At 46.1% G+C, this 13,341-nt stretch overlaps 1 protein-coding gene; it reads left to right on the top strand.

The window, feature by feature from the left end:
* Positions 1 to 1,671: 1,671 nt before the first annotated feature.
* Positions 1,672 to 12,981, top strand: GSTUM_00009228001 (uncharacterized protein; the record flags this gene model as incomplete). XM_002840564.2 has 5 exons in its annotated part: positions 1,672 to 1,699; positions 12,160 to 12,360; positions 12,418 to 12,585; positions 12,640 to 12,771; positions 12,831 to 12,981. 5 exons carry the CDS (start codon positions 1,672 to 1,674, stop codon positions 12,860 to 12,862), a joined length of 561 nt encoding a protein of 186 aa, XP_002840610.1. The 3' UTR covers positions 12,863 to 12,981.
* Between the last annotated feature and the right edge of the window lie 360 nt (positions 12,982 to 13,341).

Genomic DNA, 13,341 nt, shown 5'->3' with positions numbered 1-13,341 from the left:
TTCCCATAGGGAGTGTGGGAGGTGGTGCCTCTGAAGAGGTAGTAGGGGTATTGTGGGGTACCGCAAGAGGGAAGCAATAGTAGGAGGACAACTTACCTTGCCAGGTCTCTATCACTTCTCCTTATTTCATAACAATATCAGTCAGTACCTTGACTACCCATTCCAACTGGTGGACCCATTTACGGTACTTCACTCCATCTTCTGGATCTTAGTTGCCAAATGTGGGGCCCTGGTTTATGCAAGCCTGAATATGATGGACTGTATCATCCTCAATTGACCTAGATTTCAATGAGATGAGGGGCAGTATATTGCCAGAACAGATGTTCTCTAGACTGTCCAACATGGACCTAATTATACTACCTGAGTGAGGTCTAGGAGAGGGGTTCCTACCTGCATTAAATATCACATATACACCTACCATGATCGACTCTCCCTGAGCCAAAACAGTGTTGGCGGCCTCAGGCTAAGTATTCAGGATTTGTACTTCGGACGGGCTCTGGCAGTCATGTGAGATTGCTAGAGAACCTTCCAACTATCCACTAGGAGAGTACATGAAGTATTCATCAAAAGCTGGGGGTGATCAAGCTATTACCGGTGAAGGGGCTTGTATATTGTCATCTAAACCAGTTGCCTTGGAATTGTATCCATCGCCCAGACCTATGGGGGTATCTCTAGTGAATACCACGAAGGTGGAGAGAATATCCTGGGTTGCTAATGGAGATAGAGAAAGGGGTGTGGCCTCGTTAGTGGATCAGAGTACCATAGGGACAGGAATGGCCAAGCACCTGTAGTGAACATCTAGAGTCAGGCCAGAGAGAGTAGGAACGATTTGTTTCTTCCACCCTTCACTAACATTGATAGCCCTTAAAAACTGAGGACCAAGGAAGAGGGTAGCAGATCGTTTGGCGGGAGATACCAACAGAATTCAGCTGCACGTACCCGCAGCAGGAGGGTTGTAGTTTTCATCATCTGTATTATCCAGCTTGAACCTGGAGGTCTCATAAAGTACCCTTTCACCAGATGACATCTCACCTAGGAAGTAGGAGGTAGAGGAGCTGGTCCTGTGAATAGGACCCTGACAGAGTAAGCTGAGCATCTTGTCTTTGGTAATCACGGCATAAGAGAGGGTAACAGACCAGGAGCTGGCCCTGACCATGGTAGCAGTCGAGTCATCTCTGGCCGGAGGAAGGGAGGACTTTGGAACAACTGCCTGAGAGTCCTTAAGGGAGAAGGGTTCGGGAGCTGGTGAGTATTCTGAGCCATAGTTAGAGTGGAATCAAATGAAGAGTCTCATAGTAGTATCCTGGTTCAAGCTACATATAGCTGAATATTATCTCCCCATCAGGAAATCCTGCACCAAAAGCTCCACTTCTTTCATCCTGGTAATAGTCATACCAGTGACTCTTTGTTAGACCTCTTCATCAAACTGTGAGTTTACTGTATTCTGGCACCTGTGGGAGTGGTAAAACTGTAGGAAACTAAAGTCCCCTTTGGGTGCAATGTAGGACAATATAGTTGAAGGAATAAGACCACAGTTAGCTACAAAAATAGGTGTGCAAGACAAGGCCACACAAGTAGTCTCAAGTGAAGAGGAGGGGTTGGAGTTGAACTGAACTGGGGATAACATCCTTGAAGGGGGAGGGGAATCCATATATGAGGAGGCTGTTGAAGATGCCATCCTCGCCCAAGACTACACTCAGTAATTACAGGAACCAGGCTGCAGATATCTCATACTGACGTGCCTTCTAAGTGAGAACAACTACTTCTAACCGGCTGCTCAAATGAATAGTACAAACAAGTAATAGTGATGAAGTAATTATCACAAGCGAAGTATGGTAAAGTGTTGGTACGTCTACTTCTGAGATGGGGTGAACATAATAGGTAGAAAAAGTACTTAGAAGTCAATTTGATTTAAACTTGTACCACCAACGCTGGCATACGATGAGTCCCTATTGGCATACAGGTACTACTAACCAGTATACCACTAACTCTGAGCTAACTAAATCTATGGCCCCATACTGACCATCCCCGAGTTATGCCCACACAGAAACTAATTACAAGACTATCAAACAACCCAATGCCCTTCTCAGTCCAAGTCTGTAGCCTCTCTGGTATAAAGCCAACCAGTACTAAGTATAGCCAAAGCTAAATAAAAGAGGAACGCAACTGGGTTCCTTGTCCAAAAACATAAAAAATACTATTATCCAGTGTAAATATCCTCCTGCAACCAGTAATCACAGTATAAGAAAACCAACAAATAAATTAAACCTACAGGCAACATAATTGCAGGAAGGAGGTGACCAATATATGCACCTCTTTTGCCCGCATACTAGGCCATCAACCCTATGAACCCACTTTACCAGTTGCCTCTAAAGAGCATACCTGTGAGGAGGAACTGTACCCGCTGCCTCATTCCTAAAACTATATAAAAAACAGAAATACATAGAGATAATAATTGACCAAGATAGTTAGTGGGGCCTATCTCCCACCTGTAGTGCCTTGCCTCCTGCCATACCTGTAGTCAAACCAAAGAAATCAAACAAATCCCATAAAGCCCAGTACACAAGATCCAAAAAAGTCCAACCAGAGGATTATGACCCACTATCTGCACATGTAGCCATCAGTCAGCCAGGCTGTCATGGAGCTTTGCAGCACTCAGTAACATCACTTTAACAGCCAGGGCCATCTGGAAACACTTAACTAGACCTTACTCAACCTGATGCAGGCCCGACTGGTACTCTCAGGTGCCTCTCCCCTCTCAATCAAGCCCCCTTAAGCCCTAAATACCAGACGCCACAGGACCCATCTAGCCCCCTCTACCCCTAATTCTGATCCACCATCCAATAGCCACCAGACCGCCTATATCAGATCACATCGGACAGCCACTTATCTTGGCCACACCAATAGAGCCCCATCCCCTGACTACAAATAGCCGAGGAGGACCCACTAACTGCAGCTGGGAGATACAAAGGAGGCAGCACCAATACTCCAAGGGGCCAGCATCAGCCACAATATCCAATCCAGCTGAACTGAAGTCTGACCGAGCCAGGAAACAGTCAGGCAGGACCATCCGAGGAGAGCGCCACAGGTCTGGCAAAAGGTACAGACTAAGTAATAAGCAAGAGTCATTCCCAACCTGTGCAACAAGAAAGAAAAGGATGAATGAACAGAAGCAAATCGAGGGAAGGTACATTCAACTTGTAATGAGTGAAGCCGCCAACCACAATGTACAACTGAACCACTCCAATACACAGACCACGAGTATTTGGCAGCCAATTGTCCCACACCACCCCAGGTACAGTTATGTCCAGAAGGTTTTCGTACACTTCAGGTGCAACCCTGCAACTCCTCAATACTACAACCACTCTCCTCACTGTGGCCTCTCTACATAACCTAAGAGTAAGAGAAGACCTGAATAAGGAAGTTTATACTTCATATAAACATACAGATATGGGATATGACAAAATTTCTAAGTCTTTATGTGTATTCAAGTCAACTGTTCAGTCTGTAGTCAAAAGAGCTAAATCTAGGTGTGGAAACACTCACCATGCAAAAAGAGGTAGAAGATCAACCAAGATTACCAACATAAAGAGAAAGATAGTGGAGTCAGTTATTGATGCTGAGCCTCATTTAGCATTATGCGACATTACCAAAAAAGCGAATATTGGTCTTGGTAAAACCACTATTGATAAGATCATATCAGAAGCTGGTTTTAAGCTTCTGATACCTATAGTCACTTGGCAGAAGTGTTCATGAAACTGGTCTCAGGTGACTAAGCTGCCTCGCCAAAATGCTACCTTTCAATGAGGTGTAAAGTTGATCGTAACTGTTCACCCTATTGCGACCATAACTATTCACAAATCTACACCCACCGAAGCCTTCTTTACCTAAATAATTAATTTATTAATTTCCTCTATATTTTTTACCAATGATTAAGTGTTCTGGAAATATGAAGTATGCCGCAAAAAAATGACTCCCACCTAAAACCACCCAGAGAGAAATGAGCCTTGCAGAGAAGGGCATGATAATCGCCTTTTTCTACTGTTTTCAGAATATTGCCTTGGTGGCTCAAATTATTAGACACCTATGGACCCTTGAAAATCTCTCTCATCCCAGTCGCACCTCCATTTTGAGTAGTCAACAGCGTTGCACAACTATACAGGCAGCCAAGTCTAACCAGAAAATGACCAGATGCCCCTTCAGGGATTGCTATACACCTGATGTTTCTCTTGATACTGGTAACTCTTTGTGCTACCCAGAGTGACTGGATATGATTGTCTACTAAATTTGCCCGCATAGTGGACTGGGTACTGAGAGAAGCAAACATTAAAAAATGGATAGCCAAGTCAAGACTTGGGCTAAAGCCTGATCATGTGGCTAAGAGATTGAGATGGGCTACAGCTCATAGGGACTGGACAGCTGAGGATGTTAAAAGAGTGATTTGGAGTGATGAGTGTAGTGTGGAGAAATCTAAGGATCTAAAGCAACAATGGGTATTCAGAGAACCTGCAGAGAAGTAGTTGGCTGATTGTGTACACCCAAAAGAGAAGAATAAGAGAATCTCGCTTATGGTTTGGGGGTACTTTTGGGGTAAAAGAAAAGGTCCATTAGTTCCTATTACTCAAACTATCAATAAGACCAGGTATGTTAGACCTTTGAGAAGATATCTTTTTCCTGTTATTCATTAAATGATTTTCTTTGGTATACAACTTAAAGATGTTTTTTTTCAACAAGATAATGCTCCTGTTTACAAGGCATAGAGTGTTATAGATTGGTTGGAGAGAAACAGTATTGAGGTCATGGACCACCTCCCTTATTCCCCTGATTTAAATCCTATTGAGCATATATGGGTTGAGCTTAAAAAGCGATTGCACCAGCAGTATCCAAGGATTGCAGATACTCCAGGAGGAAAAGAGGCTGTTAGGAGAAGACTTGTACATGTATTACCATTGGTTTGGGAGACAATTCCTGAGGAGTTTTTTGAGAAGTTGTGGAAATCAATGCCTGATAGGGTGGCTGCAGTTTTAGAAGCAAGGAGAGGTTATACAAAATATTAGCTAGTTTAATTTATGGCAGGTAAATTGACTGTTGAATGTTGAGTGGTGCCAGTGGTTGTTGATCGTGAACTTGAACTCGCATGTGCGCACGCTGGTTGACAACCCCACCGGCACTGTCCCACCATATGGCGCAATCGGAATTAAACGTTATCTCAGATCACGAACACTTCTGCTGGGTGACTGTAGGAAAAAGCCTTTATGGAGAAAAGGACAAAAGGAGAAAAGAAGGGAGTTTGCTAGGAGAAGGAGGAACTAGAAAGAGGCAGAGAATTGGGTTATTTTTGTGGATGAAGCCATAATTGTTTATGACCTAAATCCAAAAGGTAGAAAGGTTAGAGTTAGACCTGGTGAAGAGCTGGAAGGAAAAAAACTTAAAGTCTAGCTTTAAGTCTGCAAGAACTAGCATTGGAGTATATGCTGTAATGATGAAGGGAGGAAAGACTGAGTTAATTCTTGTGAGAAAGAGGAGGGAGGAGGAAAGGACCAGAAAAAGAGAGAGACTTGGCCTAAACTCTCACTAATATGCAACTGAGATCCACTAGCCTTACCTTATCCCTTTTATAGAGGGTCTGAACAGACATTCTGACAATATCTACCTTGCTGCAGACAATGCTTCCTGGCATGGTGGTGAGGAAAATCGAAAATCAGAAGTAGACTGTAGTTACAATAAACTCTCTTGGTTACCCAACTCACCAGATCTCAATCCTATTGAGAACACATGGGCACTACTCAAAAGAGCCCTTACCAAGCGATTCTCTAGACTGGAAAGAAGGCCTCATAGTGCAGCTGAATTGTTTGAGGCAGCAAAGGAAGAGTGGGATTTAATTCTCTAAGAGAAGTTCGATGGATAGAGAGATAGAATGCCTGAGAGAATGCAAGTTGTACTGGATGCAAATGGAGGCCATACAAAATGGTAATAATGTTTTTTTATTGTCTACTAGCAATACTATCATGTTTTCTTTAATTGAATTCTTTAATTTTTTTTTTTTGAAATTTTTATGGTTGGTAGTTGTGGTTATGCAGTTGCCATGCGAGGGTACAAAAACTTTCCAGACATGACTGTACCATTTTTTTTTTGTTAAATCGTAGAATCTATTTGCTTAAAGGTACAAACCTCTACTATAAGAGTACAGCCTGGCTAAAGCATGGATCCTAGATACAAGAGCATCTCTGCAATAACCGCTCCACACCCCTGATTTAGTTCTTAGATATGCTGGTCAAAAACCTCCTCCACAGACCTAGGGGAAAACAAGCCAACACAAGTTCCTCTGGTATGGGACCAACCGCATGTCCGCCCCCATGAAAGCTCCTTCTGCACAAAACAAAAAAAGTACAAAACAGTACTGGCAGGAGCCAACAAGAAAACCCACACCGTATTCTCTTGAGAAAGGAAACACAAAAGAAATCCAATAAAGGAAACCACCTTGATAAACTACATTCCCCAATTTTCAACTGGTCCAGCCTTGGCTAGCAGCTAGGAATATAGGAGAAAACCATGATGTGTTCGTTTCATATGTTGAAGGCAACTGACCTGGACATGCCGGCCTCCAGTGGAGTGATAGCTTATGGCTGGTTAGACAGGAGCATGACTGGAGGCAGTGCAATACCAACCACGCATTGTCAAGTAACTCAGACATTGGGAAAGATGTAAACCCAACTGAGTAAAAGAACCCAGAGGGGCGGGGATGTCCATAACCTCCATAGCTTAGCCGAGGTGGCCACCATGGAGGGAGGTGGAGGACAGGAACCACAATCTGGCAGAGGGACCAAAGTCCAACAACAGAGGGGGTGAAAATCTTGTTTTAGCCCCACAATGAGGTCTGGTGTCCAGGCTTATGAAGCTTCCAAAGTTCAGTGCCAGAGAGGGGATCATGAGGGTAGTGCGTGGTGTTGACAACCGCCACCGCCTTCCAAAACAGGAAGGTGAAAAGCGGGGTCAGGAAAATAGCGGAAGAGAAGCTTGGACACGACTGTACCACCCACCCCTTTACCTGTACGAGTACCGTACAAGTAGAACCCGGACCACCTCTCCCGTACGAGCCTCGTACCGTACCGTACTTATGACCCCGCATGCTCTTTTTTGCAGAATTTCGTTGGTCCACCGACGCGTTGTATCGTGTATGTACGGGTACTGTAACGATTTCCGGCCCCAGCTCGAGGATGGATTAGCGCGGCGGTGGGGTGTAGGTACCGGTACTTTCATCTGGCAATAGGTACCTGTACTTGAGCACAGAATCTGAAAATACGGCTAAGGTTGCACGGCCACTCAGTCAGCGAAAGAAAAAACCCTGCTCATTTTCAGATACCCAGTGCGATACCGGTATACAAGTGCTCGAGTACTACTCGCACAATGCGGTAGCCCGGGGAGGTTATTTTTAGGAGTTGGAGGTCTCGTGTTGCGGTTGGTTAGGTTGTATGATATTATGGGGTGGAGTAGTGTAGTACCGGTATCCGCGCTAGTATACAAGTAGTGGTTGGCGGAGGCAAGATTTTGACAAGATTGGATAGACGTCCGGGAGGCTCGGCTCCTGTGTGGATGGTGGGTATCGGCTTGCTGGGGCGCTGTACTAGTGCAAGTATTTACAGTGTGAGAGTAGCACGGGTACTGGAGGTTGGGATGGTGCTGTAAAGTAGACATGATGGAGATGGATGGTTGAGTGAGTGAGCTGGTACAGTACTAGTATAGCAGTAGAATGAGAGCACTCTCACAAAACCATAATACAACACGGCAACGTTTCCCCACTCGGTCCAATTACCCACGGGCATTAGGCCGGACCATATCACCGTACCGTACTGTGCAACAGAATTGCCCATTCGTTCAGCTTCATGACAACAGCGCCAACCATGATGAAAGCACAACCTTTCTCCCCAAAAAGCTCAAATCTAGCAGGGACAGCACCGATACCCCCTCAATATCCTGGCGCCATCGACCTCCTACCTGTCCATTTAAGATTCTCTGGCGCAATTGATACTCTTATTGTAGCGCCTGTAGAGTTGTGGTGCTCCGCTCTCCGCAACACCGCAACCCTACCCCACAGGCAATCACTCGGGCGCACGCACCCAACCCACACCTGCGGCGGGAGGGGCTTCCTGAGCTTCGGCAATACATGTAGTAGGAAAGTTAATATTTCTATGTCTGGAGTACTAGTACAGGAGGGGGGGTGTCTGGACGGGAATCTGTCCGCAGATCGATCGATCTAGTGATTGATACAGGCCGAGAAAGCACACGGGAGCTGAAAGTATGGGTAAGGAGGAGAGAGGGGAATACAGGGGATGGCCAGGAAACCACAAACCGGGCAGGGGGAATGGAGTACATACCCTGTACGTGTACAGTACCGTACAGGACAGTACACCGAGAGAGCTGAGAGACGATAAACATCTACACGACGTTAGTGATCACCCGTAAACAAACCAAGGGAAACAGGGTGCGAGTGATTGCACATGCGATCCTAAAAGCTTGGGTCCAGATGGAGGCTATAGTAGCCTTGCGAGTTGCGAGCTGTTCAAGCCGGGGTTCCGGCTTGTGTGACCGGTGCCGTATTTCCTGAGCAGCACCTGTCAATGCGATGCGCAAAGCCCCCTCCCCATCCAATCCCATTTTTTTCCTTATTCTATTATTCAATCTATTCTCAATCCTCAATCCACCCACAGTATGTTTTCGAGTAGGGTTACATATGCCATCTCTTGGACCCATCCACTCAATCCCGCTCCTATCATATCATACCAATTTTACACATCTGCGAACAGGGCCCCACTCACTCTCGGCCAGCTAAATTAATAACCCGCGAGTGCAGACGAGCTCACTTCATCTCTCCCAATGCGATCCCGACCAATATAATTCCATCCGCCGAGGGTCGTCACATCCGGGTTGGTGTGGTTACAAATACCATAAAAAAAACTCGAACAGAAGATAGCGGTCAATACGCCAGGACGTTGGAATTCCCCTTCTCGGCCAGTGTGGGGGGGGGGGGGGGAAAACACCCCAAATTCAGCTCTTGGTTGGGACAAGGGGGGGGGGATATATACAGCGCCTTACTACTCGTATGAGGGGCAGCCGCGACGTTCGGGCACATTTATCTTCTGTCCAATTTTTACAATACCTGGTTCTCCACACTGAATATTTGCGTTGCAGCTGCGCCGCACTCGATAGGGTAGTACAGTACAAGTACCGGTATTGTCGGTCGAGGCTCGTGATTGGTGGATGTGCGGGGAAACTAACGGCCGCTGGGAAATATCATACTGTAGGTAGAGAATGACGATGGGTGGATGGAATTTGTGCGCGCAGGGGTTTGGCTTCGTGGCACAGTGCCGGGTTAAATGCAGTGATACAACTCTCGTAAGTGTCGAAGCTTTTTTAAAAAAGTACGAGTATTTGCCCTTGCATGCCACCCAGATCTGAGTAAAGAGACCAAATTTAGTTGGCACGAGATACTTGTACTGAACAGTAGCAGTCTTTTTTTTTTTAAAAAAAAAGATCTGAAGTTTGGAGCACCGTTCCAGGTCTGAGTGGGGATGTGCGTGAGGCCTGGGGTGGGGAGCCGAGAGGTTGGAGATGGAGGCAATCTAGATACGGTATTCCTATCGTAGGCTGCGATGAGGGAAGAGAAGGTAAACGGCCTGTGGAGTGGGGTGGAGTGGGATGGAGTGCATTGTGGTTTGTCGGGGTCGGTGATGGTGCTTGTGCAATACTCGAGTAGAGTACAGGACTCTCAGTACAGTAAATTTATAATTTAGTAGTAGAATTGTAGCGGTAGCATGGTCTCCCATCATACAGGGGAGAAGTATTTCTGGATTTCAGGGCACGATAGATTGGATTTGGTAGGGTGTGATAAGATAGGGGTGCATATAAAGTACTTTACAAGTAGAGCGTAGCTGACTAGTAGTAGATACTAGTTATGGTATCATATGTGAGGTGTGGCCTTTGTGCTGAGATGATTTGGGGAGTGAATAGAGTTCCCTCGCGCCATCTTACCATACAATATCTGATCTCTATGAGAAGGTAGATTTAATTACCCCAAGAAGTGATTGCTCCTGTGAGAGGGAAAGAGAAGAAAAGGGGGAAAAGGAAGGGGGGAAAAGGCACACCTTGCTCAGGATTCCGGTTGGCATCCTTGTCGACTAATCTGCTGGTATTACGGTATATTTCGAAATCAACCGGCGGGCGAAATAATCCTGAAAAGACTTCCCCGTACAGTACCACGCAGCTCTCACCGAAGAAAATTTTGTTTTCTTGCCCCCCTTCCCGGATCTCTCGGTTTGAAATTCTTCCACTCACCCAAAGTTATGATACTTGAGCAGATATCGGTACCGGTACCTCAACTCCTCAACTGGGCCCGGCGCGTCCCGTGCTGGTAGGAGGTTGCTGACATTTTCGGTAAGAACCTTAAGTCGGGTATTTATCGCACCAGTTTCAACGGCGTGGGTCGTAATTGATTGGATGGACTGAGTATAATAGTTGTTCTTGTGGGTATTAATAGCCTTGCGTTCAACTGGAGTACGGTATCGTTATCAGGTTTCTGCACCTCGCTCTGTGCCCGATGGCTTGGCCCTTTGGCTTGGTGCCTCTGTAGGACCTGCTGGCACTTTCATTATGATGAAGATTAAAATTTGGCACCATGACAGGCGCCACCCGATCAGATGTTTCGCCTCTCGTATTATACGGTAGCTCTCAGATATCGGCGCCTTACTTGAGTACTGTACACAAGACTTAAATTTGTGTAATACCCTAGGTAGCACTCTTGGCTTCTCAGGCTGCTGGGTCTGGGACTTTCCTTGATTGAGGAATTCCTTCTCACAGCGCTACTTTTCGAGCTCTGAATGGGCTCAGAGGTTCCTGGAGAGTAGTAACATCCTTACTACTGGTATGCGGATATTAAACGGGGAATGGGGAAAAGGAAAGTATGAGATAAGATTCAAAGCTGGAGAGAGATTCAAAGTTGCTTTTGTGTTGCACGGAGGTGGGGATGTTATTGCCCGCGGCTTACTGAGGGGTCGGGAATAGTTTAGGGGGCATCATTCATTAGGTGTGGTATTACGGTAGGCTTAATCTGGGAATGCTGACATTCGACAAATGAGTCGTAGTTCAGCGAAGGCTGTGTAGGCTCCGCATGCCTAGATCAATACCGGTGGAGTAAATCCATTGAAGTGCTACCGTGCCAGCTGGATACTCGGGACACCAAACACACCAGCACAAGGAGTATCCGAAAATAGGGTGGTGGTTTGTTATGGCAGATGTGCACCGATTTTGTCACATATTATTCGAATCCTTGTTCTCCTTTTGCTCCTTGCCTGCGACCAGCACTGAGTGAGCACTGCTCATATCACGCGTATCACACGTGCTGCCATGTTTTCTTCCTCTCTGAAATTCAAATGAACCTCTGGAGCGCGATCGAGTAATCGCCATTTTCTACCGGCCGGATATAGCGGTATCTTCTTCAGTTGGCGAAGATTTTTTCCCAGCAATTCCGTTCATATTTGAATTTTTCTATCTCAGTTCATAAATATAGAACATCACCAGATAGCCTTGAGACTACTTGACTTACTAGTATTTAGCTCTGGTTGAGGGAAACATCCAACAAGAGACCTTGTATCACAAGAAGTTTATCGTTGCTGCTGTTTAGGGTAGGGGATCAATTTCCAGTCATGGCGCAAATTACCGGATACGATGTATGTAGTCTGGGCACAACAAACCGCAGTAAGATAATTTCTCACCGCCACTACAGCACTTTCTAACAATGATAGGTGGTCCAATCCCGCAGGGCGATGCGGTATCGTAGCAGATGTCTTAGACAGTCCGCTCGAATCGATTTTCTAATACAGTAAGAGCTGGGATAATTTGAACCTCACCCGCGGACGTTACTTGTAGAGTTGACTCTCCTCGTGGGGTCTAGCATTTTTATTTTTATTTGTCTCAACAAAGAGCTGAGAGCGAGTTTTTTCCGGGGTGATTCTCCCCTTTTGTCCCAAGAGGGAATTCTAGACGTCTTAGCGTGAGGTTCAATTATTTTGGATCCTGGGGTAAGTGATGGGTGAACTGGATCAAGTATAAATATCCACCTCGTCCCTTCTGGAAAACCGCCATCCACCCGATCGCGGTGCCAAGCAATCAGCAGCCATCAGTCGACCATGAAGATTCAATCCATTGCAATTTTTGTCGCTGCCGTCTTCACGGGGTTCGCTTTTGCCTCTCCGGTCCCCGGGGCAGAACCTGCTCCAGCAGTTGACAGCGTGCCTTGTGGATGCACTAATGATTGCATTATTGCCTGTGCGGGCAGGCCAAACTGCAATTGCCCCCAATTTTGCGGTATATCCCTTTCCTCTTTCCAATATTGCTGGCGTGGTTTGACTGACCGAGGAATAGACCCGAAATATGCTTGCCCCACGACAACGACCGCGAAACCGACAACGACAACGTCTCCAACCCCGACTTTCCCGCCGGGAACTACGTGTGGATGCCATAACTCTTGCACACTCTTTGGATGCGGACCGGATATTCCAAGGGATCAATGCGTTTGCCCCCAATTTTGCGGTTCGTGTCATCATAACGCCCCACCCCCTAGTGATAGAATCTAATCTCATAAAGACCCCATTTATGAATGCCCCCCTACGCCCACCACCACTGCCCCACCAAGGCCAACCTTCACGTGCGGCTGCACGAATGATTGCAAGATTGCTTGCGGTGGAAGGCCAGGGTGTATTTGCCCTCAGTTCTGTGGTAAGCAGTCCTCTCGATCGTGAGCGATGATGAGGAGTCCTAATTTCCATTTTGCATAGATCCGAAGTATGAGTGCAAGACGACCACCTGAGCTGGATGGAATTAGTTCTTTGTGATTTTTATTTTTATTTTTATATTTAGAAATGTACGGTGTAAATCTGATCAGTTTACTGGCCGTTAAAATTTGATGCTCTAATCAAGGCTGAGGTACCTCATAGCCAAGTACTCGTATGATTACATGTTTAGTATACAGTACGCACCTCCCGTGCTCAACCACCTTTCCTATTTAGCCTATCAAGAACCTTTCCTAGATGTATAGTAGACCTTACCCTTCTGGTCGCTGGCTACTCAGTTGCAATAGCCGCCAAGGTATTAGATAGGCGCAACGATAGAAAGTAGCGCAGACAAAAGTATGATACGAAGGAAGGCTGAGGAAAGACCAAACGGAGATGAAGGATCGGGAAGCAATCGCCCCATAGGGGGATCTCCCCCCCCCCTGTATTTCTACCCAGGAAATGGAAGATGAGGCCTATCTCGTAATTCCTAGTCTGAGTTTACCATCGCTAGAAT

Source organism: Tuber melanosporum (assembly GCF_000151645.1).
Source record: "Tuber melanosporum whole genome shotgun sequence assembly, scaffold_54, strain Mel28".
Classification (NCBI taxonomy): domain Eukaryota; kingdom Fungi; phylum Ascomycota; class Pezizomycetes; order Pezizales; family Tuberaceae; genus Tuber; species Tuber melanosporum.
The sequence above is the reverse complement of the archived record's forward strand: the minus strand, read 5'-3'. Positions and strand labels throughout refer to the sequence as shown.